Source organism: Aspergillus oryzae, chromosome 6, assembly GCF_000184455.2.
Source record: "Aspergillus oryzae RIB40 DNA, chromosome 6".
Lineage (NCBI taxonomy): Eukaryota > Fungi > Ascomycota > Eurotiomycetes > Eurotiales > Aspergillaceae > Aspergillus > Aspergillus oryzae.
The window spans coordinates 3183124-3209134 of record NC_036440.1 but is presented as its reverse complement, the minus strand read 5'-3'; the positions used below and the strand labels follow the sequence as shown (position 1 = coordinate 3209134).

Below are 26011 nucleotides of genomic sequence, written 5' to 3'. Positions count from 1 at the left end.
GTTATACTGACACCCCATTCTCCACGTGACTTTTTGATCGCGCTGATGGGAAGACACCTTTTCTGGTGCTGGGGATCAGTACTTTGGCAGCTCCCCTCTCCTGCTGCCAAGGGAACATGAAAGCTTTGGCCTCAGTTATTACATGAAGGGTAGCGATCTGCGCACAGCCCGGCTCTCCGTGCGCGCACAGCCTGCTATTCCGGGCATACAGCCTAACCTTCCTATTTAGTTTAGTTGGTCAGACTAATGTCTATGGGAAAAGGCCCCCTCGTATAGAAAGAACTTGATAAAATTCCATAGCCTTCACAGTGAATGCCATTATGCAAGACTTTCCAACTGGTTGTAACACGGTGCCTTCGGTTTACGTGCCCATGAACTCGTCGTCAAACCTTGAGGGCAGCAAAACCGAGTTAAACAGCAATTTTAGAATCAATGCCAGGCGTCCAAATGTAGCAGGCACGACACTTTCTTGTAGCCAGTGTATGATAACAACAACCGAGATAGCTTGGCATTGTGGCTTGGCTGTGGCGTTATGTGTGGCTGGAGACCAACGCGCGCTAACCTCAAACGGGATCTGTTTCGATTCCTAGAGCCCTGTGCCCTCTGGCGATCGTGTTTCGCGTCGATCATCTTTTATCTCATTTCTACGGTTCTTAAGGGTGCATGAGGTACTGGATACTCAACATTCATGGGGACATTCAAGAACTTTGATCTTTATTTCGTGGAGGAGAAGTTGAAGCTTGTTCTCCCCGGAGGCATGCTCCGCTTCCCAAAATATATATCTCCGGTTTATTTGCCTGCTATGTTATAGAATCTGGATTTACACTTCGTACACTTGAAGTATAGGTTGTTTGGAACTAGTTCCAGCAAGATAGTGTAGTCACGTAGAAAATTCCAGTTCGTTTCTGATTATGTCTCAGCATGAATCAGCTGGTATATACATACATTCTCTCAAATGATAACTTACGTGTATATCGACACAATATGATATAGTGCGATCACGCAGTATGATCATCACTGCTCAGGATATGCATCTTCAACGACGAAATTAACCCCTGCTGATAATTCCATATCCTTCGTCGGTTCCACAGGCCTCTCAATTTACTCCAATGCCGCTTAACATCCGTATACAAGAGAAACCAATTCGTTCGACGAGGTGCAGGTATCGGCATTGCCCATTTGGCCAAATGCTCATCAACATTTATTGTATGTGTCATGATCTTCTCCTCGCCAAACTCAATCCTTGTCTCCCCTTTATTCTGCTGTATATCCCCCTCAGTGACCGTCGCCCAGAAGTAGGGCTTCTCATCTGACCAAACCTCCCATAACCAAGGCATGTCCTCTTGAATAAGGCGATACCAGAGTGAGACATGGAGCTGGTAGAATTTCCGTGAGACGAGGCGCAGGGATGCAATGTCTTTCGTAGAGAGGTTGTCTATAATCATATCTAGAATTTCTTGGGGCAATCGAGCGAACGGGTCACTCGTATTCTTGTCCATGGAGATAAGGGGTTCAAACGCGCCATCCTGGGGGCTGAATGAGGGTCCAGTATCCATTGCTCGCCCCAAGATTTCCCGAAGCTTGGGCACGTAGAACGGATTCGCAGCGAGCCATTCATCACCGCTTATATGGACCCAGTTTTCATCAGCGGCTTTCTGGACGGCTGGATCGGGCTCCTCGCGGTACTGGAGCGGGTAGCTTTCGATATTGTCAAAGTAGTCCACAAGCTTGTTGATTTCAACATGGCCAAGTCGTAGCTTGCAGAGTTTCATGTACACCCCGAAACACCATGGATGGAACGGCACCGCCATATAGGGTTCAAACCACTAACACAGACCGTTAGCATGACCAGAAACAGTAATTATCCAGAGGGACCGTACATCATCAAAGGGGTCCGCCGGTTCAATCCAATCATACTGATGTCTTGCGGGCGACACTCCCGCACCCCCGACTTCAGGAAACGGCATACAGTCCACAAGCCCCGAAAGGAAATAATCGCTGTTAATTTCACATTCCAGGTCGTCCGGCGAGGGCTCTTCGTCTCCGCTATCGTTGTGGACCAGACCCTGCCCAGTCTGGCAGCCTCGCATCTCCTCCAGAGAGATGTCGGCCCCGGAATATCCCAGTGTAGAACAACATCCTGGACCAGCGATATGTTCAAGATGTACTCTTCTTACACCAAATCGGCCTGCCTTTTCCTCCAATGGTTCACCCATCGGCACTGCTTGTCCGACCGTGGGGAGTTGGCCGTCAACCATATCAAAAAACAGGTATCTGTACTCTGGCGCGTCCTGCTCATCAGTTCCCGTACGGATATCCTCACATTTGCGAATAGCCCAGACACAGCCTGTCTCTGCAGTGGAACAGTCCCCATATTTCTTGTCGTCGTCCTCGTCGAGGGCAGACACAAAATGTTGTGGATCTTCATTGGACCACGCCGCTGAAAAGGGCTCATTGATGGTCCGGATACGTGCGATGTTGAAGCTGGTACCACATAGTGCACACCGGAACTGGGCAATGATGTTAGTGAGAACATGCTATTCGCGATGGATAACAGACCTCGGACTCTCCTATTACGCTATTAGCCAGGCTCTATGGCAGCATTTAGATCTGGTTCGTACCCATGCTTTATTCTATAAATCCAGATATCGATTTTGATGATTTAATAGTAAGTTATCGTCAAGTCACCTGCTAAAGTAGGATCACGGTGCCTCCTCGGCTTGATAGAATAACGCTTTGGCGAGAAGCCTGCGGAGATAAATTATCCGGTTTTGAGTACATCAGAATGCAGATCAATGGCGGTCTGCCTAGTCTATGCCTGGTCATTAGTCATAGTCAGCTGGGATTTGATACGAGGAGGATCCACCCTTCCGTCATTTTTTATTTGCTTAGTTAGGTCCATATAAATCGATTGAGTTACACATTATACCGTATTCTTCCTAGCTGTGTGGGGACTAGGAGCAGGTACGCAAAGGAGTTTCATGCCTCTGAAGTAATACCACAAGCTTGGTGTTGGTGAAGCATGGAGACAGGAACTCAATCGGTGATTCTGTTACATTAACTGGCATAGAAACTTGATTAACCTACAGTGTCCCTAACTAAGAGACAGCAGCTCGTACTGTCCAGTATATCATCCCCCTTCCCATAGCAGAGACCTGGTGGACCCAAGACATCGTGCACCCTACAATGACAAGGGAGATGAGAACTTTCCTCCGCACCTTGAATAGTCACACTAATCCCAGCATTAAAATTTGGGAATAGAATAGACCCTGCTCGATCCATATCAAAAATTCTTGGTCTCATATCTGGAACCAAAGTGTCAATATACCACTCAAGAGCTCCGCGTTCGGGGCTCTCCTTTGCTGCTGCCATAGCCCTGGGATCGAACTCTGGCAAGTTGAACAAATGCCGGTAGAAGTTCAGAAGCTGCCACCTCTCCCAGCTATTAGTTAGGTGGAAGCCATAGGCTACGTCACACTCAGAATCGAAATGTGGCTCGAAATAGTGGTGGCATGGTTGATCGGGTTGCATTCGAAAGCAGCTGCAAAACCTGCCAGAGAGAGCATGGCTTACTCCGATCATGAGCCGGAAGACAGAGTACACCATCCCGGAAGGTCTTTGGAGTCTAACTCCCTTTTGGGAGAGGTCTGACAGGTCGATTCCATGTTTCGTCATCAATTCTGCCATCGTGGTTGTTTCGTATGCGGAGACTATGTCGTCAAAGCTCGCGTTGGACGCGGCCAACAACAAATATTTGAGAGAGAGTTCCTGGCGTTGTTGGAAGGAGGTGCAGTAGCAGAATCCAAAGTTGATCCACGTTGAAGAGTTAGTGTCCGGAATTTGACAAATAGAGCCCCTTATTGTTACAAACAGTTTGAATACTTCAGCCTGCGCGGTATTTAATCTGCACCCATCATTGAATCTGTCGTATATATCAAGAGAATTCAATGCTTCGACACGGGCTGTCTCCCAGATGCAGTATATCTCCCCCTCTAGGTTGGGAATCGGAAACGGCCCTATTTTCCGACGTTCTAGATACCACGCTATGCACTCGCATTCGAGCTGACCACCCGTTTGCTCGATACGTAATCGACAGAAGAAGAGTAAAGCTTCACCAAGTAGTCCATCCTGTAGGTAATTATTGAGGACTCTGGCAGGGAAGCGGCATGCTGCTATCGTAGTATCGTATAGACAGACGAGACAGAGAGCCTCCCTCGTACTCGTGCAATTGTTAAACCAAACGTGCGGCAGCTGTAATCATCAGCAAACAGGTCGAGAAGTGATTTACGAATCGTCTCTGGGTTTTCGCTCATCATTGCCCTCTTCACATGTCTGACAATTAGTCTGAAAAAGTCGATGTCGTTGGGGCGTTTCGGTGTGCGGCAAGTGAAAACATGCCTCTTCCAATCTCGTCGTTGACAGGCGTGTGAGCAGTACCATGTCCAACATGCTGAGCATCTGGATGCTGCTGATCTACGGCAATGTCGACACAGTCTGCTATTCGTAGCCTCCGGTGATTGCATCTCGTCTATCCGTTCCAACGAACATTGCTTCCTGTCGTGATTTATTTTGTACATCTCAGCCTGTTCAATTGGTAGACGGTTGCTAACATGGGGCATGCTTGGAGCTAGAAAGTTGGCGAATCCAGGTTCACCAGGCATAGGTGAAAACTGAACTTGTCTGTCACTTGCAGAGAACGCGCCCGGCACCAAGAAATTTCTACCCTTGTCAATGACAGGTTGCTCTTGAAGATATCATGGAAACCTTACCTGAACATTGATGGCCTTTCAGAATATATTGACTCGCCCTGCTGTTCGGCCTGCGCCGTGGATAATGCTGCCGATGATTGCTTACATAGCTCTCTGTGGGGAAGGGGATAAGGCTCACTGAGCACCCTCCGGAGCATTGCTCTCAGGAATACAGCAAGTTTAGCCATCAGTGGAGCTAGCCACTCTAGCTTGCTAGTTACCGCTATGCCTTGAGGTAATCCCCACCTGGGAAAAACTGTTTCATGCGTTCCACGTGCAGAGAACTTACCGTGAAGCGCCCGAAATACTTCACAGAAGAAGCAGCACTTTTTACTGCATCCAATATATGGAAAAACCTGGTCATTGTTTTTGGATAAGGAGGTCTCAAGGTAGCCCATCAGCTGAACCTCCGCATGGATCGATCTGGGGAGACGAAGTATGTTTGTATATTCGTTGATCGTCCTTTGGTCTTGCAAAAGCTTTACCCATCCATTGCCCTCCGGCTGACACGGGAGTGCTCCCAAGACCTTTAGGGGTAAATCTTTCCCCAGTGGAGCGTAGGTCTTGGTTTTGAACATGCAAGCTGAAACGGGGACGAATCTGAATGAATTGAAAAGCTTCAACTTCAGCTTGGACGCCAGTTCGACCAATGTCACTGCAGCATGGAAAGTTCGCGCGAGGAATAGAAGAGCATCCCACGCTTTTGTGAAAAGCTTTTCGCTGCCATGTAGCGCTTGCTTAAGGAGATTCTTCAGGGCTGGCCGTTGTCTGGGGTTTCGAATGATGGCATAAAAGCTCTCGAGGAAGTCCCGTAACTCATCATTGCGCGTACTATGAGAATTAGACACCTTAAAAAGACTCCGTATTCTGTCACACGTCTCTATCACCGCTTTATCCAGATCTTTGTCCGAGAGGCAGTCTGGGAGTTCCTGCGAAACTTCACGTTGTCTCCCATCGATGTTGATAATGAGACCCTCCCACAGCCTTGCCTCGAGTTTCTGATCTACCATATCTTTAATGGTATCTTCTGTGAGCGTATCTGGTACTTTAAGACCGGATGCCCGCTTAAATGCGTCTTGAATTACCCCAGAATAATATTCAACTCGAGGTGTATTGTGCTCAAATATGAGATCAAACACCTCCGATTGACAGGTTTGCCTTTGACCTAATAGTCATTAGATACCTAAGCCCGATAGTGAAGCAGGATGTAAACACTTACCATTTTTCAAGATAGAGGTTAGTAGCTCGCATAGCCTTTCTAGGAACACTTCATCCTCGCCCTTCAGGCCCTCATTCTTCGAGCAAAGGAATGTTACACGCTGAAGAGTACTGTTCTCCACCATAGCCACACTCGTGACATGTTTCGCATCAAGATGGGCATCTTTTTTCTTTCCCCTCCCATGCCGACCGGTCTTTTGTGTCTTGAATCTGGCCAAAACCTCAGCAAGGCGATCCAACGATCGCTGTTTCAAGAGAATAAGAGTCGTCGTTGAAACACCGGTTGTCACGTCGTCTTCGAAGTCTGTTTCGTCAGGGAGCTTATCTAGCTCTTCGTCGGTCCCCTGCTCGGGTTCCTTAGGTGGTGATTTCTCTTTACCGAACTCGCCATAGTCCATACCATCCGGAGGCCGCTGGAAAATGAGTGATGTGAGAGCAGTTAGAGACTGGATCTCTTTATACAATGAACAATATTCGTCCATCTTTTACTTTATCTAGTAAAGGCCTCTCCACAGGTGTACTCTCTGAATATTGTCATGGGTAGGCCTCGGCTTGTGGCGAGCATCAGGCTGAAACTCGGGCGCTACGAATACGACAGGGATCTGGTGTTATTGATTTCGGAAATAGATTTTATTGGTATTTCTGCAGTAGCGCCAACACATCCAGCCGCGCAAGTTACGAACTCTCCATATCAAGACCATTTTGCACAACTGCCCTACCCACCCCAAAGTGTTTGAGATTCTGCCTTCAACCTCCCAGGTTATGGCATGGCCTGTAGTATATCCATGAATAGTCGATCAATAGTCGTTGAAGGGTTACACGTTATGTACAAGATAGTCTCATAACCCTAGGCGCTGTCAATGACCAATAACGGCAGGAGTGGAAAATGCCATTTTTGATGTAAGTTGGACATTTATATATGGGTGATCACAGGGTTTTGGGCAGGTATAGTATAGGAGGTGGTATATATTATACCGAATTTCGTCGGTATAAACGTTTGGAAGGAGTCTGTTCCTTCAAACGAGGTAGGCTGCAGGCATGTCGTTTTAAAACCCGAATGATGACGGAGCGGGGTAGTCAAATGGGAAGGGTTCATGATGGGATAAGCATGGTAGACCTTGACAATGTTCTAGTATAGTTCATCTCTAAGCCAGTCGGAGAGAGTGATATATGTAAATTATTTACAGTCAATATAAATCTAAATAATTTTATAACTTTTCGTAACGGTTCCAATATCAAAGTACCTTGAATCTTTACCATCTTTCCACTCATTTTAAGATACAGATATAGACGCTTAGGTGATTCAATACTATCATCAATTCCTAGATAGAGCTCAACCTATTATTAAGCCATCAGAATAGAGAGCTCTCTAGAGCTCTGAGTGCCTCGGATCAGACCTCGCCTCGTCCCAAACCAGTTACTAACACCCAGATTCGGATCGGCCATTGATTTCTACCCCGATATCGCTATCGGAGGATATAGAAAACGCAAGACCGCTCTACACAACTTTTAGCTTTGTTAGTCTATGCAAGTAAAGGGATCGCTGCCCTAAATCGGCGCCCAGTTGTTGAAAGAATCCCACCGTCCAGGTATGTGCTTTTCAATACCTGCCCAATAAAACCGAGAACCCTCCATATGAGTGAGACTGACCAATTAGATACGCGTGAATAACGTCCCGAATCAATTTCCGTACACTAGCAAGGATACCAAAGAGGCCAGTTACCTTGCAACACAAATCCATCAAGACATGTGGATGCCACAGCATGACCGCCGGATGTAACTCCCATCACACGCTGTTACTGTGAGACAACACATGAGTGGGACAGTTACACCTCGATACTTCCACAGCCTAATGTCTTGTATTTCAGCTTGATGTCTAGGCTTCAGCTTTTGAGGCGGTTCAACTATGACGAGAGCAGGGGAAGTACCGGAGAACAGTATCTCCACGGCCCTGCAGGCTGTGTAATGTGACATGAACGCTTTATTGGCGTGTTCGAACGGATACCTCTTATACGATCCAACCCTGTATGGCCTGGGTAAGTTGTCTTTACCTAACGTCCCAAGCTATGAGAGTGTCAGTATTGGTCTTGTGACAGGTCCTGATCACTGTGTAACCGGTCTGCAGTTATCAACATAGACGAATGTGCCCCTACAGGAGTCCCTCACACCAAGCATGACACGCGTTTGTGTGTCACAGAGTGGGAGCCAGTCAGATCAGTGAGCAGAGCAATTTCTACACAAATGATTCGCGGTCTACCAGCCACCTCGTATGCTGGAACCCAAAAAGCAAGGAGGGGACTCCCGCAAGGATAAGTTTTCCTTTCCATTTCATTGGTTAGTTGGTTATCAGCCTCGTCTAGATTTCTGTCACACCTCTTTCGTTTGTCCTTGTGAAACCCATAAACGCAAAAGGGGCGAGTGACTGCCTGGAGAGGTGTGGTCACTCCTGACGTAGTTAGGCATTGATACTGTGGAAAATGTTCAACAATAAAGAGACTGAGAAACGATTGGAATTTTCACGGACGAGTAGATAGCATCTCGTATACTATGCTATAGATATAGAATCGAAAGAAATAAAACAAAGGAAGGGACCCAGGATATGTACATTATTGGCAACGTGTGCTCATCACGATAGAATCAATAGCCCATACGACATGTCTCAATACTCTCTCCTTGGAAGAGCCCCTAGCACGCGGTATCACAATACCAAGAGTGTCGTGCAGGCGAGCACTGTACACAAGATCCTGAGATTGTCCCATCTCCGGAATCTCGTGATCCTGGATATACACAACGATATCTGGACCCACACAACCACGCCAGAGAGATTCCATCCATTGCTGGTGAGTCATTTGTGAGTATGGATCGTCGATTGATATCTCACAAGCAAATGCATCCACGGTTGTAAGCTGGTATCTGGCAATGAGGGCCACGGGGAGGGGGTAACCTGCTTCGCGCGAGGATAGCACCGACCCATTTCCCAGATCGTCAACCCGCTTCGACTTGGCCCGTAACCCTCGATATGGATGTTGTATATAGTCGACAATCTGAGCTGAAATGTGATGCCATGCTGAGATGTTATTTAGATATTCAACAATGGGACCGTTTTTCCGCCGCGACATGTGTCGGGGACGAGCATCTGGTCCTTTGAAAACCCGGGTTCGGAATCCTTCCATTGGCAAGGTACTGTGGAGGTAGTCGATTATGGTCTTTATCGTTGAAGGATCTTGTCCATCTACCGATATCACTGGACCTCGAGACCCGCTCCTTTGAAATGCGGGATTGATGGGCGGTGAGCCATAGGCTAGCGTGCTAATCTTATTGAAAACTGAAAGTAGTTTTGCTGTGATCTCCGGCGTTGATGTAGGGCCAGTTGCTGTTAAGCCCTGCGATTGGGGTTTCCCAGGTTGTGAATACGCTCCAGGTTTCTGTAGCATCCATGATGGTGGTGCAATGCCAAACATCGTTTGAGATCCGTGTTCCCCGGAAGAGGCATGTGTGAGAGAGGCCAGTCTCTGGTCATTCCTTCTTTCAGTGGTTGAAGACGGGCGAGCCTCGATGTGATGTGTATCAACCCTATTGGGTTCCCTTGTATCACCGTCATACTGGGGCTGGTGTGAAAAGGGCGCTTCCCAGTAATGCTCTGCCTCTGCAGGGCCCCCATCACAGAAGTCCTTCAGTCTGCTGAGATCATGGGATTGGGGAAAGCTGTCATTGGTACCCCAAGCCAAAGATGTAAAAGAAGGCAATGACGTAGGTGGATATGCTTCGTCATTACCCACGGGCCTAATCCTCAGATTTGGCACGGGGATGTTATATCTATTAGCCGATTTTCCGCTACGGGTTTCACTGTCATCTTGTTCTCGGGACGGATACTCATCCCCGGAACAACGGTGTCGGTCCTTGTTGTTTGGACTCTTGAACCAATCAGCCTTGAATTACTGTTACGTGTATCTTCCACATAGCATATGGTTAGACTTACTTCACCTAGTGGGAGCCACTGGTCCTTTTCCGCTGGGGAAAGCCGCCTCCATTGCTCCTCTACTATCCTGGTTATAGCGGGCGGTAGAAGACCTGGATTTGCTGCTGTCGCAGCAGGTAGGAAATTTTGACGATACTGAGAAAATGCTATAATTCATTGTTAAATAATAACGTCCAAAGGAAGAAGGGTGCCTGAGATGCATTCGACCGGAGGCTCTCGAGGCGATTGAAAGTTGGGCTACAGGCTCTAATGGTGTTATTGAAGTATTCCAAACGCACCTTCTGATGTGAAGTCAGCCTGCCCCTCCGCAGTGGAAGCTTTGAGAATGCCACCGTCCTTTGACTGATATAGGGCGAGAACACTACTCGTTTGAGAACGGTCTAATGCGGGGGACTCGTTATCCCAAACATCAGGTTTAGGGAGGATTCGATGATAAGACATCTTCGTAGGAGAATTTTGGGCTTTCAATACCTCCCTTTATGTCCAAGAGCGTAGAGGTGTAAGATGAGGGCGAAGGTAAAGGTAATATAATACGAAAGACGCCGCTTATATGTTCAGCGGCGCCAATATCATTCAGTCCTAACCTCCGAGGAGCTATGCGTTTGAAGCGTCTGCAGGAGTTGTTATGCTGGATTCTTCGCCACTTTTAGCATATTCCTGTCTCCTTCAGTTGGGAAGATCGCTACCTGAAATATCTAGTATTGTAACACCAACCGCACAAACGAAGGAAATCGATATTAGTGGCAGAATCACATTTGTACTTTTCAGAAGTCGCTCGTAGCGTATGAGATGCAAGGAAATGGGTAATGTTGGGTTGTACACATTCATGGCCCAAGTCTCAGAGGGGACGCGCGTAAACTCGATACGACTATTGGGACGCTCCGTCGCCCCGTCTCAGATTTGGATGAGTAGACTGCCGCAATGTCTTATAGCTAGACACTTAGTCCTTATTGCGATGTAAGACAGTTGTACTCAAGAAGGTTCAATGTTTTATAGCCGAAATTCAGATTCATATTGCTTCATCCCCGTTGATTGTAAGTAGCAAACGGCACAGCCAAATAACCAAGTCATGTCAAACCGGAATCCGGGCAGGAATGTCTCTGTTTCAAAAGGCTTTTGAATCGAGGTGTTATGAATCAAGCCACATGTGGTGATAGAATAAGTGCTTGTGGAATTGTCTCGTACTGGTGGTCCCTTAGAAAAACAACACCCCCAATGCCGATCAAGTAGTTCGCTTAGCCATCATCACTCGAGCAGATTCTTGTTATGCGGACGGTCATCAGCAGTCGTTTGCATTTGCATGAACATGTGACAACTCTAATACGACAAAAAGCAATTTTAACGCCGTAGGACGGTCAGTAGACGACTGTTTGCGCACAAGCCCTGTAACAGTAAAGTTGTTATCAACGCGGGCTTTGACCCTCTGCCTCGAGTAACTAACCCGGGATTTAGGGAGAGCTTTCAAGAGGTTCGATTAACACCCCCACCCTGGGACTGGTTGAGATCGGCGGGTCGTTCCTACCCAAAACCGCCCTATTTTAGATTTAGAATTCATTCGTGATTGGATCAAACGCGTTGAGGTGTACCAAAGGTTGATCGTCATTGAGAATCTGCAGGATATCGATCTGCCTGTACAGGCCTAGTGCTTTCGTTCCTAACTGATTTTTTCTTGCACAATGGGTTAAGGGAGGCTAGGCATCTTTCACAGCGAATTCTCATTCCTACGGCAGTATAGAGATTTCAGCCTTTAAGCCCCAGTATTGTTCAACATGTAGTTCGATGGGCAGCCTGCCGGGGCCTTCCCGGCGCCTCGCCTCGTTTCTAAGCCGCGAGTAGACATTATATCTGACATAACAGCACTAAGTCTAGCTGTACTTATCGTGAATTTCAAAGGACCTTCCCGGCCAATCTCATCGTATTGAAGTAGCATACCAAGGAGCTTTCATGTTTGTGTGTCCTACATATAAACTGTATCAGGGCAAACCGGACTCACTAGAGTCGCCTTTTGAGAAGCGACCCATATACATAGCCTCGAAGCAAGGACGCTTGATAGTTTGGTGGCGACATCCAACCAATTTGGAAAAGTGTTGAAGGTCTACAGGCAAAGCACCACTCTTGGTACACTCAGTTCGTGGGTCTGAGAACCAACCTCATAATCCCTATATGAGTCATTGACGAGCTTTGCTATGAGGAAGACCGTTTCGGGGTTCCAAATCCCCAAGAATGCATGAATGCTGTGTATACTTAAGAGCCTCTTCAGAAGAGCAGGCCTGGATAAGCAAATCCCATCCACCGGACGGCCGTCAAAAGCTGAGCAGGGCATCAATATCGTCTAAATCCAGCCCTCCATTGCTATTTTCAGAAGCCATAAGCCCAAAGCCTTTATTTCTTGCGGAATCATTCCAAGGGCCTCCAGCCGATATTTTATATAGAGACGGCTCTGGTGCATTTTCGATCGTCGAGGCTGGGTCCTTTGTATCTCCCAGTGTCGACAATGGCTGAGGAGCGATCCTTTTGGGGGCTCTCATATCTGGATGCACTTCATCCCGTTCGGGTGCTTCTATGTCTCCATGGTGATCGGATATGTTATCCTCGGGTGGAAAAAAGTGGAGGACCTCCTGTACCATCGAATAGACAGCAGCCCAGCGAGGTACTTCGTGGTCGATACCACGCGGCAATGGCAGGTTGAAGGTATTGTGGGAGGCTTCGGAAATGGGATCTTCGGGTTCCTCTTCAATAGCCCTGCAAATGAACGTATTTATCAGATTAGTTAGTTCATCCATTCAAAGTCCTTTCCCTCATCGTCAAAGAACATACCGCACTACATGTCCTCTAGGCACGCATGGCTGGTTTTCTTGGAAGCAATTCGTGCACCGACGATGTTGGGCAGCATAAACACATCGCGCCTTGCGAATATGGCATGATTGGCAGGCTATCGTTCGAGTCAGGCGATTATGACTGGCGATGGACTTCTGGACGCCCTGTGGGCCATTTAACTTCCGGGGCTTCCGCGGAGCCGATTCCATGGCGGTTTCTCGAGAGGTATAGTCGTAGAAGAGCCCTCACTTCGTGTAGGATCATTAGGGGTCAAATGAATCGTGATATGTAGCGATGTGCAAGAGTTGGAGATTGAATTCTAATCTGGGAGTGGGGAAGCTGTGAAATCCGTGACTGACTGAAACCTCCCACAATGTGGTGCCTATTGCTAAAACCGGGGATCTCCGGGAAAAGCCAACTCTATTTCAAAAGAATCAGGGAAGGTATACGGGTATTCTAGGCTTTCGTATAAGGTCTTTTGAGTTACAAGTAAACTTTGTGAAGATCATATAGCCGAAAGTCGGAACCCTTGGACAAATACCGTATAGTCGTTTCTCCAAATACATGTTTCAAGATCTGGTGGAATAAGCATAGAAGTTCGTCCTCTCTAAGATAGGACCACCCCACTACATTATCCAATAATTCGACTATGGGTAATTGACGATGCTACAACGATGGACAGAGGAATAAAGGTTTTTGAGCGGAGCTGACCACATAGACAGGTCATTATTGCATTGAGGCCGTCTCTTATACTACTGACTTTCCGGAAGGCTTGAAATCATGGTCCTATTATGGGGCTGCCACTTCCCATGCTCGCCTCTACGGGATTGACGGAAACATGGCGAGTATACGCTACACGATTCCCTTTTACCCGAACTTGTAAAGCTAACAGACTTGTAAATTCTACTACTACGACGGACAGGTACTAAAGCGCTATAAGACGGGGGATTTCATGCCATTTCATCAAAGTACAGTGGTTTATGGGAGAACGTCATCGTGGGCGCGGACTATTAGTGCTGGAGGTGTGACAAAATACTGTACAAGCAGCTACCTTGCGTAGTCTTGCTGTCTAGCGTCACACCCGTCAACGCTTTGAAACGAATGTAGTGAGAGGAAATGATTAACTGCAGAAATCTGGCACGCCAATGGGGATTATTTTCTCACTGTAACTGCTTGAGCTTTAGGGCTCGGTCCTCACATGATGTCTACAGTTTCTCATTTGGCCGTCGCTGGATATATACTTAAATGAAGGTTTAGTCGAGCCCACGTAACCTTGACCATTCCTCTCAATGTGGTCACATTATAAATTCCTGCCATTGCGCTACGGCTCAGTCGCTTGTTTGCCCTATGCTATCGAAATTATACATCATGGCTAGTTTCTTGAATACCACCTTACCAGGCCGGGTCCCGCGGACTCCGTACGAAACCACGGCAGGTCTCCGTCACCACCGACCAATTCATCTTTCTTTCTATGACACGCCAGCTCTCACACGTAGCCTTGCTCTTATCCATTCGTCTCCTTCTCCCCATTCCTAGCTTAGTTCCTTCTGGCTTCTCTTGTTCTAATATACATGGCCTTCGCCGGTTAATGTCTCTCTTCCTACTATGACTACCGCCCTAGCTCTGTAATATCCATTAGCTTTGGGAGCTATTCACTGATATAGCAAAGAATACTAGTTGTGGAAGTAGATGACTCTTATATAGGCATAATCCTGTGGGGACTTTTCTACGGGAAGGCAAAGTGCATATCGCCTCTGGTACCTCAGGTTCCTCACGTTAATCACCGAGCTTAATCAATACCTTGGGAACTATCACAACATGCATTTCTCTGACATGATAACAGATGTCTCAAGTTTACATACAAGGCAGGCCAAGACAACGGTCGAGTGTATGGCTACCCTCACCCAATGGTTATTTAAACCCTCGCCCACCTCAAGAGAACAGCCGCAAAAACAACAGGCAAGACACTAACCAACTCTCCCAACCCCGCGAACTCAGGTGGAATCCTAGCGTCCACAAATGCGCCCGCACCAAGTAAGATCGCAAACAGATTATACACAAAGCTCCAGCCAAAATTGAACTTGATCCGCCACACGGCTTTCTTGCTGATGTTGATCATCGTCAGGATGCTTAGTAGGCTCGGCAGCATGAGCACGACATCTGCAGCGGATTTGGCGACGTCGGTGCCGGTTTCTTGGTTCATATGTACACCGATTGTGGAGGTGGCGAGGGCGACAGCGTCGTTTGTGCCGTCGCCAACGAAGATTGTTGTTGGTCTCGTCTTGTGAGATCCTTGGTCGAGTGGGTTGTGGAGGGCTTGGATGTAGGCTTGTTTATCGCCTGGAGTGCACCGGGAGCGGATGTTTTGAGCTGGGATGCCGAGCTGTCTTGCGACAGAGCGGACGGCGCCGTCGTCGTCACCTGAGAGAAGGTGAACGAATATACCGCGTTCCTGGAGCTTGGTGACGATTTCGCGGGCATCAGGGCGAAGTGAGTCTTCTAAGCCAAATACGGCGGCGAGGTTGTCGTTGATTGTAAAGCAGAATGCTGTATAGCCTTTTTCAAGTATGGATCGGACCAGCGGGTCAGACGAGAGGTTGAGCCATCGTGAGTTTCCTGCGCGGAGAATAAGGCCTGGTGCAAAACCCTCTACACCTTTGCCGGTTAGTAGCTTTGTATCAGGGACAGTAGACGGTGATATGCCTTTGGCTTTCAGATGTGCAGTAACGGCGGCGGAGATTGGGTGCTTGTTACTCCCAACTAGACCGAGAAGTAGAGACATGGTATTGCTCGCGTTGTCTATGTGCTCAATAGCGACGGTCAGTTTGCCTTGGGTGAGGGTTCCGGTCTTGTCGAATACCACGTGGGAAGCTTTGCAGGCGAGTTCTATGCTGTCTGCGCCCTTGAAAATAATGCCTCGCTCGGCAGCAACGCCGCTGGCTATAACGATTACCATAGGTACTGCCAGGCCGATTGCGCAAGGACAAGATACAATCAGGACAGTGATAGCGTACGTTATGGCCTCCGTAGTTGCTCGAGACCCGGACTGTTTTCGAACTGCAATGCCTACGGCGATCCATATCACGAAGGTGATGATAGTCAGAGCGACTATCACAGGTACAAAATAGCTCGCCACTCGGTCCGCGATATCCTGCACCTTTGCTTTTGAAAGCTTTGCTTGATCTACCATCCCTGCGATGATAGAGATTGTATTGTCCACAGGGAGACGCGTCAACTTGACAATCAAGATCCCAGAACCATTCACAGATCCTGCAACAACGGCAGATCCAAGGGATTTGTCTACCGGTATAGACTCTCCAGTAATCATTGACTCATCGACCTCTGACGAGCCTCCGATGACTGTGCCATCGGTAGGAATCTGAGAATCTGGAGCGACCTTGAAGATGTCCCCATATTGAAGCAGTCTGACATCAATCTCTTTTTCATTGGCCGCCGAGTCGTCCGTGAGGATAGCAGTAGGCGCCTGTAGTGACCGAAGTGAAATCGATTCGACGGCTTTCTGACGAGCGAGTGCGGCGAAATATCGACCAACCATGATCAGAGTAACCAGCAATGTGCTGGTCTCGAAGAATTCACCAGTGGAGAGTCGTTGCCCCGCAATGACATATCCAAATGACACGACTGAGAAAACGTAGGCAGCGCTTGTACTCAGCACAATGAGCAGATCCATCTCAATTATCCTAGAAAAGATCAAGGCTTTCAATGCTTTTGGGTAGAACGGGCCCGCAATGACGGTTTGGACAATCGTTGCTAGTGCCAGCGATGCAGAGCCATAGGCGATTCCCTGTCTGGAAGTGGAGCCCAAGCAAGAATCAAAACGGGTACTGTTAGTATAATGGACAGAATAGTCATATATCCCATATGGTGTACATGCTTGACTCCAGCCTGGAGCGTCGGGTCAGGCCGAGGGGAAGCCAGGCTGAGAGGACTACCCCAGCCATGTTCAACTAGGTCTCGTGCTCCAATTATCCTCGCATCAAAAGAGACGCCGATTATTCCATCGTCCACGAGGGTCATCTCGGTCACGCCACGGGGCCAGGCTTGTTTCATGAACTCAGAGGCGTTGGGGACGATAACATCGAGGCGAAATCCACGATCTGTGGCTCGCTCATACTTGAACTCGGTAGTCCTTTCCAAATACTTCAACACTTCATCGAATGACTGAGCACTGACGTCCAGATCAAGCTCTGCTCGGGAGAGTAGCAAGCTAGTTTTCAGGCTCTGGACCGACTGAAGTGTGCCCAAAGTTCGCTTGAGCTTTGTTTCGCAACCAGTACATGTCATTCCAGATATACTCAGAACAACATGCTCCTGGCCAGTAAATCCTTTTTCGAGTTCAGGAGTAGCGGTACCCGGGATGACCTCGATGAAGTCGGTAGGCGTTTCTTCGGTGCTTGTGCATGGGGACGTTACGGGCTTGCCGCAGCAGCCAGTTGAGCGGGTACCAGGTTCAGGTCTAACAGGCTTTGCTCCAGGAAAAGTATTGGAGGGCACTTCAGGCTTACTACCGCACGGAGAGGAGCAGGCTGGCTTATCGGGCTTCTCGCCAGACCAGGCACTGGAGGCTTGTTTGGACTTACTGCGGCAACTAGGCGAGCAGGCCCGCCGGCAAGAATTTCCCTTTTCAGGAGACGAACATTGTTCGGCAGTTGGAACCAGGAACATATTTGGTTTATCGCAACAACCCTTCGAATACGTGATGATGTTTCTGAACTCGCCATTCGTAACGGAGGTATGCCCACCAGTAGATTCAGGTGTCTCAGGTTTACTGCAACTACTACCAGAATCGGCGGCCTTCCCCTTGCTAGTAGAAGGACACTGCTTAACCACTGTGGGAGCCTTAGGAGGACCGCAACACCCGCTTGAGCAGCTTTCTCCTCTACCCTCTATACTTGCGCTGTGGTGTGTCTTGGGCCTCGTGATACTCCCTGCGCAGCAAGAGTCGGCGGAGCGACGGTCTTTACCAAGGGAGAAGCGTCTTGGCGGTGCACAGCAGGATTCCTGTCCAAGTGCTATCAAAGCACGGCAAATACATCCCAGAGCTTCAAGCCTTGCTAGGTACCTGGTCCGCGCCGAAAGACGGTGCTGCTCGCATGGTTTTCCATCGGGAGTTTGGCAGCTGGGAGTCGGGAGCTCTACGGATGGGCGTTAGTGCAACCGACCAGGGTCAAAGTCGGGGGTAGTTAACTTGAACTTACTTGGAGATGCCTCATTAGACGATAGAATCTGCTCTTTGTGGCATTCGCGGAGGGCGATACGATCAAGGCAAGAGACATCACAACAAGGAGATGGCTTATCTTTGCAGCAGCTCGGCTTGTTAGGGTCTTCTTCCTGTAGTTTCTCGGTGGAACCACGGCTCTCGGTGGGCCCTCGGTCAGAAGTGTGGGGAACAGATGCATCCCTGGTCTTGATCCCCTTGTCTTGCTCGCCGCAGCAACCAGAAGAGCAGGTATTACGAGGATCCGATTCACAAACCATGGTTGTATCTTTGTCGTCTGATGTAGAAGAACAAGTGAGACTGGAAGGTGGATTGAAGCCGAAAGACGTGCCCCACCTCTCTGATCGATCGCTGGAGTTGATTTAATTCATCTTGATCGGAGAAGATCGGAAAAACCCCGCCCCGAGGGGACGAACTGATACACAACTCCAGTAACGAGATGTACTTATACCACCATTAAAAGTTGTTAGAATAAAATGTGAAAGATTAGAACAAGGTATAGAGCATATTACTTACTCGACAGGGCAGCACACAGTTGCCCGATGTCCCAGGCCCGACCCAACCACCCAACCAAGGGGCCTGTATAGAACCCCCTGTTGTTTTGTTAGTTCCCTCTCTTTCCCACCTTTCTTGTACCTTTTTTTTCTCTTTTTTTTTCTCTTTTTTTTTTCTTTCTTTTCTCTTTCTATGAATCTTTTTTTATTCTGTATTTCTCTGTTTTTCTCTTTTTATTTTTAATTTTCTTATTTGTTCATATTTTGGTTTTTTTTTCTTGTGTTTTTCTTTATGTTGAATCCCTCCCACCCTGCCGATGCATATGTGTATGTGTCTGGAGAGGGAAACTAAAAGAGAGAAAACCCGGGGTTGGGCGACCTTTTATACCCCATAACTGCTGCCTGAGTCATCTAAAGTGACACATTTTATGGCATCATGGTTACTCAATCAGGTAGCTGGGAAAACTCTGAATGGGCATCTGACAGTCTGTCCAAGAGATTGATTGGATCAGTCGGTTTCTCTGACGGCAGGATATAGTAATGACCTGACACAATTCAAACGCAGCGATGTGAGAAACTCCTAAGGCAGCTGGTGACAGGTATGACTTGTTCTGTATCATCCCCCATACCTAGCTGTCGTCATATCTTGATATGAGGATTATTGTACCCTCGATATTGATATGGTGCCCACTGCAGGTGTTCATTTGACAATCAGGGTCTGTACTTGCGGGTGCAGAGGTAAGGATTTGAAAGGTGCTAGAGTTTATTATATAGACTGGACTTTTCTTTTCTTCAACCGTAGCACTTACATCACCATTGGCCTGAGATTATAATGACCTATTCAAATCAACTGTTCGAAAAGCTCAGAACCGTCAGTATGACGCTCACACAGATGAGAAGTCCTTGACATCGTTGGATGGTTTGTCCATACAGAGTATGAAGTACTATGGACAGGACCAGATTGCCATTTGCCTATAACTTCATTCTTGTCCTTTGACTTTTGGCACCTAATCTTCAAGTGTTTACTAGAGTTGTAGTAGACGACAAAAAACCTACCATAGACTACTAGAAGCGTTATTTCTTCCACTGTAGCCATTACACACTACAATACCTAGCAGTCGTCAAGTAGGGTATCTCTTACAATTTATTACATTTGATATTTCAACGAACTCTGTTTTTGCTCGTTATTGCTCGTGCCTTGGTCTATATGAATGATTGGGAAAGTATTTTCCGGAATTCGGGTTGTTGTTTCCGATATCTTTATCAGATGCTTTCCGACGACGCCATAGGTTCCCTCTCCCACTAAATACTCTTTTAAAATCAAAACAATTTGAAAAAGATACATGCCAAGTAGCACCCTAAAGCTATTATTATCCGTGGATATTTTCATATTTCCATGGTTCGTGACCTACATTAGAGAAAAAGGCTAAAGCGCGGAAGGGGAAAGACCTTGGTTGTCGCTCAGCGAGTGACTGGTGTTAAGCAAGTCGGCGAGAAGCACAGCTCACCTACTTTGCATTAGGTACAATGAGCTGAAGCCGGCGAAATGTCTCACTCGCCGACAATATATCGCCCAGTTGACCCTTTGCCAGTATTTAGTATTACAATGATATGATGGACCGCGATCGCGCCCTGAAATCCAGCCATGCCATGGCGTGCTCGCCCTGCACATGGGTATTTTCGCAATACCAATAGTTCCCGCAGCTAAGGTCAGATGTGTGTTTGGTTCTCTATCGCCTGTAGCTGAACCGCCGCTACCGAGTGCCCGCATATAGACTCGCTATTGGTGCAGTCTGCGTACTGATCTTCCAAAATTGCTTTGAAAAAGCGTGGACCTTTTCGAGTTATCACTGAACATTGAGGGAATTGATCTGCAAAATTACCGCTAAAAGGAAAAAACTCGGTAATACGCTTGTTAAACTGGGGCTTCCAGCGGTAGCTGCAGTAAAGTGGAGCTCCTCTTTTCAATAGTCTTTGGTCTATGCTTCTGCAGTGAAACGCTAATCCCTGTTCCTTATCCAATGTGCATCGCAGGGATGGTCCTTCGTCGGCAATCTCCGAGGCAGATGAAGTGTCAAATAATATTGCCACTGTCATGCACGAAGGAAAAATATGACAGCTGAGTTGATACTTCTTGGCAATTGCCACTTTCTGTGTAGGGAACTGAAAGGAGAGCATAGGACAGCTCCGAGTCAGCTCGACGACCGATGTACAACATGGTACGTCCCGATGATCGAATCATCGATCGAGTAAACAATCTCGAGGTAGCGGTCGGGCTACCGGACGGACGATCTGGATCCTAAGAAAATAAGATAAAACACCATACTAAAGTTAATTCCCTAGCTTAGTCCCCGTTCAGCTATCGCCGATCATAACGTAACAAGCCGAGGACATTGTAAGCGAGAGTAAATACCGGTGGATATACTTGTAGCCAAGCTGAAGCTACACTCCACAATTTTACGTTTCATTCGGAGTCACAGGCCAAAACAGTAGCAAAATGTGTCCATCCACTTTACAATGGCTACTTTGGGAAATAGTAACATTATCCTGTATTGTTTGGCTTGTTGGGTGTGTTATGTACGTGTGGTGCAACTCAGCGGCTAAGGCGGATGTGCATATTATGGGCTTAGAAATCTAGATAGCGCGATATTTCGTAAAATGGAAAAATGGCGAGACATTTGAGGGAGAACAACAGAAAAACGTAAATCGAGGGAATGTTGATCGCATTGGTTAGCTTATGTGGATATATTGGCAACGTATAATAAACGCACGTCCACACGCCATGCATGACCTTACACGGGAAAGATGTATATATACCTACTGTAGTAGTATAGCCATCGGTTCAAAAGCTGGTACATCATGCATCGAAGGAACCACTTCCTTGTGGACGAAATGCAGCGTAAGATTCTGAGACAGTTGTTATTCCACCTATGACACGCTGTAAACCTAGGCGCCAGAAATGTGATCTTTGGATCGAGCCGTTAGCTAGAAAAATATCATTACCGCTCAATTGAAGAACTTCTATCACCGGTCCTTATGGTAAAATAATAATATTACAGTATTTAGGGTCTAATCAGGTAACATCTTCCTTTAGTGGAACAAGGCTGGTTTGGGTCAGGTCCCAAGAAACCATGCGATTGTTGATCGACGGCGATCGATTCTAGAGAAGTCGTTTACTTTTCCTTTAACGTATACCAATGATCAAGTAAAATTCGTAGGTAAACTCAAATGACGCTTCTGGAATTTGGACTAAAAACCGTACTCCATAGTATTAACTTTTCTATACGGAGTACACAAAAACTAAAACTCCGTGACCATGACGAACCCTAATGCCGTGTCTCCACTCTCCACTAGGGCACATCCAACTCTGACCCAAAACATCAACGAAAACGCTACATAGTCATGGCAGGAAATGGCCTCGCATCCCAGCGCACTCTGCGCAGGTGGCGCTCGGGGTCCATAACTTCGTTCCGCGCATGAAGCCACCGGCGGTTATCCATGAGCACGACAGAACCCCGAGGTAAGCAGTCTGGCGTAAGATGGAGCGTCTCCGCCTGCACCTCCAATCCTAGCAAACGATCCTTTAGCTCCACTAGCGCGGCCGCAGCCTCCACATTCAGGGGAGTCATGATGTCCTCCCGGAAGCGCAGCATGTTTGGAGCGCCACTCGAATCGGCAGCCATTAGGCTACCAATAATATGTCGGCTAGTGTCGTTTTTCACGAACTCTGGAGGGACATCGATACGGAATTGGGGTCTCAGTAGTGCGGCACATGTGGACGGAGAAAGCATAGAGCTTAGCTTCCCCACGTTCATAACAGAGAGTGTACCGCCGCCGCAGCGATCTTCCCGTAGAACCTGTAACGCGAAGTACTTGGGTGGGGCTTCCTCGTAGCTGCAGTCCGTGTGCCAAGGGAATTCCTGCATAGTCTCGGACCGAGCTTGATGGGATGGGGTTTGGAATGTCGTGCTATTTGGTCGGATGTCCCAGAACCAACCGCGCGATGCACTGTGGGTAATGGGTAATCCGTGTCCGTGGTGTTTGTGGAGACCGAGAATGAGGTTTTGGAGATATTTGCTAGCGTCGTCTTTGAACTGGAGGCTAACCTTGAGGATGCCGCTTTTCCGAAGGGCGTTCGAAACTTCTGTAACGTGGCTTGATCGCGTTGCGCAGCTGAGGTCGCTGGCTATCAAGTGCGGTACGACACGGGATACCTCTTCTCCGCATTAGTGTTTTCATCACGACTGGGATCTTTGGAAGAGATCGACTCACGTGTAGTTATGTCCCCAATTCTTGCGGGATTGACATTGCGTACGAATTGTTGCATTTTTCGTTTATGTGAAGATCTATCCTTGTCTAGGGGAGAAGAATGGAATTAGCGAGACCGGGGTATAGAATGGTCAATAAAACTGTAGGATGTAATGTAAAGATATGGAAGTAGGACGTCACTTGATTTGTTCAATTCAGCTTATCTGATCAGATAAAACGAGAGATGCGAATAGTTGAGGCACAGTAGTAGGATGGTCACTATATACTGAGAGTCGACCCAAAAGCTGGTTCAGCTCAGGGTCAGCGGGGCAATTAGTCGGGAAGTAGCTGAAATGGGCCCCAAGCACTATGCTCGGGAAAGCTCTCCTACGTCGCTCCCTCATGTGGATAGGAATATTCGTCTAGAGTACAATATAGTCGCGTTACGGAATTTGTCTCCTGTATCGTATGCTTCATGCATGGGATATGACACCACATATCCGTGGATCCACAGTGTCTACGAGCTGAAAAAGCTACAGCGACCTCTTGCGCTAGTGGTTGCCACTTAGTCAGGGCTTTAAGCCCATGGGTCTGCAGCTGAGCCCCTAGCAGCACTAGTCTTGCTGCTAATGTAGACCCTGGACATCTTGCAGGTAGCTACGTTCGATGGTTTCAGCCTGATTTCAGCTAAAGTGACAGGGAAGGACTACGTTTCCGAAGTTATCACTTACCGAAAATATGATCATGCGTTAAGGGTCCACCTCTAAGACGAATTCTCCGGAACCTCAAGTTTACCAGTTTGGGAACCTTCTCGTGTACGGCTCACGATCAATTCAGCCGAACCTCACACGTGTCCACTGCCAACAACCGTAAAGTTTCAGCTTCATTGAATGAGCTCTATGGTTGTGCATTTGGGAGTATGAAGCACACTTCCATATAGGTACTCTACAACTGTTCAGATCATCGCCATTCCAAGCAAAAGAGTTGAACATAGAATCCGAAAAACCTAGATTATTATGAGAAATAAAATTAACATCTCGTAAGATTTGAACCTTGCCTATTCATCACGCATAACAGAAACCGTCCATGCACCTCCATGACTGATCGCGCAGATACGATCCGGACTGCTACGCCAAACCCCGACTCCTAGGAACTCACCATTTATCGAGTGGTAAGTTCCAATGAGCGGATATCTAGTCTTGACGCCGGTCGGTCTTAACACCACGTCGTACAAGAGCTGTTTCACCTTGCGTTGGACAATGCAGGTTCCTCCACCCGGGATCAATTGAGCTGACCATAGACCCTCTAATCTTGAAATCCACTCCTCCGAGTTCAGATCTTCGCCAAACACAATTCCGTCGCCTTTTCCACTCCGAATAGGCTTGAGAATGTATTCATCTTTTAGCTCTGGCATTTCCTTGCAGCGTGCAATTGCCTGATCGAGGTCCAACGACCCCGGGAGGATTGTTTCTGGGATGCCCTTGTCCAGAATCTTCGCCTGGGACAGTGTAAGAACGTTTCTTGCTACTAAATTCTCAAGTTCCTGTTTGACAATGCCTAGCATTCTCTTATCGTGAACGAGCAGAATTGTGCGCATATCGTTAAAGCATCTGAGACTAATTTGCCGGAGCATTTCCGGCTCCAAGGCACGGATCTCTCGTTGGTGAAGCTCCAGACCGACCTGATGAATCTCCTCCAGGATATCTCCATCATGATAGATCAATGTAGCAGGGTCGCAGCTATCCGGGTTTTTGACTACACAGCAGAGTTTGTAGCCCCCTTTTGCCTGAGGTTCGTGAAGTAGTCTCAGATCTGCAGGCATAATGAAGCGGTGGGTAATTCCCAAATAACGGTCGAGGAAGTCCACTAGCATATGGATGTCAACTCCAGCTTCATCGCCCTTCAAAAGGTGCAATGGAAGACCGGGCTGGAACAGCCTTAAAAGACCCTTGAGGATCTGGTTTCTGTCAGCTTATCGCATACAAACACTGTGAGGACATAGTGACAGGAAAAGCTGGAAATCGCATATTGTTGGCTTACCTTCGCCGGATCAGTGGCGCCTACCAGGCCATTGCCATTGTCACAAATACCCATGTCGTGAATTGCTTGCTGTCCGCATGTGGCGAACATAAAGCCATTAAAGGAGAATCGGGCATTGATTTCACTGATGCGGAAGTTCTCGACAGGCCCAGAGCCGTCTTCACTGTTTTCCTCTTCCACCAGGAAGTCGGGTCTCCATGAGCCCCGGCAGTCTCGGTACTGCGGAAGGTTGTGAGGCACTTGCTCATCAATCCACTAGTAGTTTTAAGTTAGGTAATTTGCGCTGTAGTGGTAGATATTACAGAAAGCGTACGCGCAGTAGATCTTCCTCCTCCGGTTCCAAAGGCATCCGTTCCGGGAATCTAGCCTCGGGGTCCGTCAACCATCTTTCGACAATGTCGGTTATAGCTAGGACTAGAGCTTCATGAAGCTCCCTCCATCGCCGTTGGTGCTCCGAGCTGACGAGAACTGGCCGAGGAGAGCAAGCTGCTCTAGAACTTTTATGCCATCCGTTGACGGAGCATAACCGCAACAGGTTTTCCTGGAGAGCCTCCTGGTCTTGGAGATACGTAGCCTTTGCGGGGTCAAAAGTTGTTACAGGCTCATAATGACCCCCGTCAAGGGAGACGTGGAGTTGTTGGAGTTGTTGGGGAGCTGGAATCTTCATGGTGTGTTAATGATGTACAATCACGTAGACTTAGAAAAACATGTAAGACAAGAAAGAAGTAGACAAAGTCATTATTTCGGTGCCATCTTATTTCAGAAACAGAGGATCATTCGACAAGGGTATTACTTGCCACTGGAGTTAAGTTCAGCCCATGCATCTTTCACATTCGTGCTTGTTTGTTACAATATTATTATGTTTTAATATTACTTGGACATGCGCCAAGCTTCCTTGCCATTTGCCTAGCTGAACATACCATTGACAAGTGCGGAGACAAAGTCAACCGTGGTAACTGGTACTAAAATTATTCAGAAGAAAAAAAAAAGCAAAGAAATAAACTAAATAAGTCAAAAAAAGTCAAAATATAAACTAAGGGGCAGGGATATTGGCGAGCGTTTGCCTAAACTCGCTAGCACCTCTCAGCTGAGCCGTGAACCCTAATATAAACATCAAAGCTACGGAATGTCTCGGATTAATATCACCGTCTCCACATTTTTGCAAGTCCAAATAGCACAGGACCCACTACATAGCGCAAGGCCTTTGAATCCTGGCTCGTATTAAATC

The 26011-nt window shown here is 47.5% G+C and overlaps 5 protein-coding genes across 5 annotated transcripts; all 5 read right to left on the bottom strand.

Moving 5' to 3' along the window:
• Positions 1 to 998: 998 nt before the first annotated feature.
• On the bottom strand, positions 999 to 2536 carry AO090038000183 (F-box protein; the record flags this gene model as incomplete). Its single annotated transcript, XM_023238407.1, has 3 exons — positions 999 to 1698; positions 1881 to 2140; positions 2324 to 2536. 3 exons carry the CDS (start codon positions 2534 to 2536, stop codon positions 999 to 1001), a joined length of 1173 nt encoding a protein of 390 aa, XP_023093028.1.
• A 443-nt stretch (positions 2537 to 2979) lies between these two features.
• On the bottom strand, positions 2980 to 6448 carry AO090038000184 (nucleic acid/nucleotide deaminase domain-containing protein; the record flags this gene model as incomplete). Its single annotated transcript, XM_023238406.1, has 4 exons — positions 2980 to 2987; positions 3120 to 3922; positions 4770 to 5913; positions 5968 to 6448. The coding sequence occupies 4 exons, from the start codon at positions 6446 to 6448 to the stop codon at positions 2980 to 2982; spliced, it is 2436 nt and encodes an 811-aa protein (XP_023093029.1).
• Positions 6449 to 8572: 2124 nt separating this feature from the next.
• Positions 8573 to 9085, bottom strand: AO090038000185 (uncharacterized protein; the record flags this gene model as incomplete). The annotated part of the gene is made up of 1 exon (XM_001825094.3): positions 8573 to 9085. One exon carries the CDS (start codon positions 9083 to 9085, stop codon positions 8573 to 8575), a length of 513 nt encoding a protein of 170 aa, XP_001825146.3.
• Positions 9086 to 14677: 5592 nt separating this feature from the next.
• Positions 14678 to 18261, bottom strand: AO090038000187 (cation-transporting P-type ATPase PCA1; the record flags this gene model as incomplete). The annotated part of the gene is made up of 4 exons (XM_023238405.1): positions 14678 to 16567; positions 16609 to 17784; positions 17846 to 17916; positions 17982 to 18261. The coding sequence occupies 4 exons, from the start codon at positions 18259 to 18261 to the stop codon at positions 14678 to 14680; spliced, it is 3417 nt and encodes a 1138-aa protein (XP_023093030.1).
• A 5539-nt stretch (positions 18262 to 23800) lies between these two features.
• AO090038000188 (uncharacterized protein) lies at positions 23801 to 25450 on the bottom strand (the record flags this gene model as incomplete). The annotated part of the gene is made up of 3 exons (XM_001825096.3): positions 23801 to 24700; positions 24784 to 25038; positions 25097 to 25450. The coding sequence occupies 3 exons, from the start codon at positions 25448 to 25450 to the stop codon at positions 23801 to 23803; spliced, it is 1509 nt and encodes a 502-aa protein (XP_001825148.3).
• Positions 25451 to 26011: the final 561 nt, after the last annotated feature.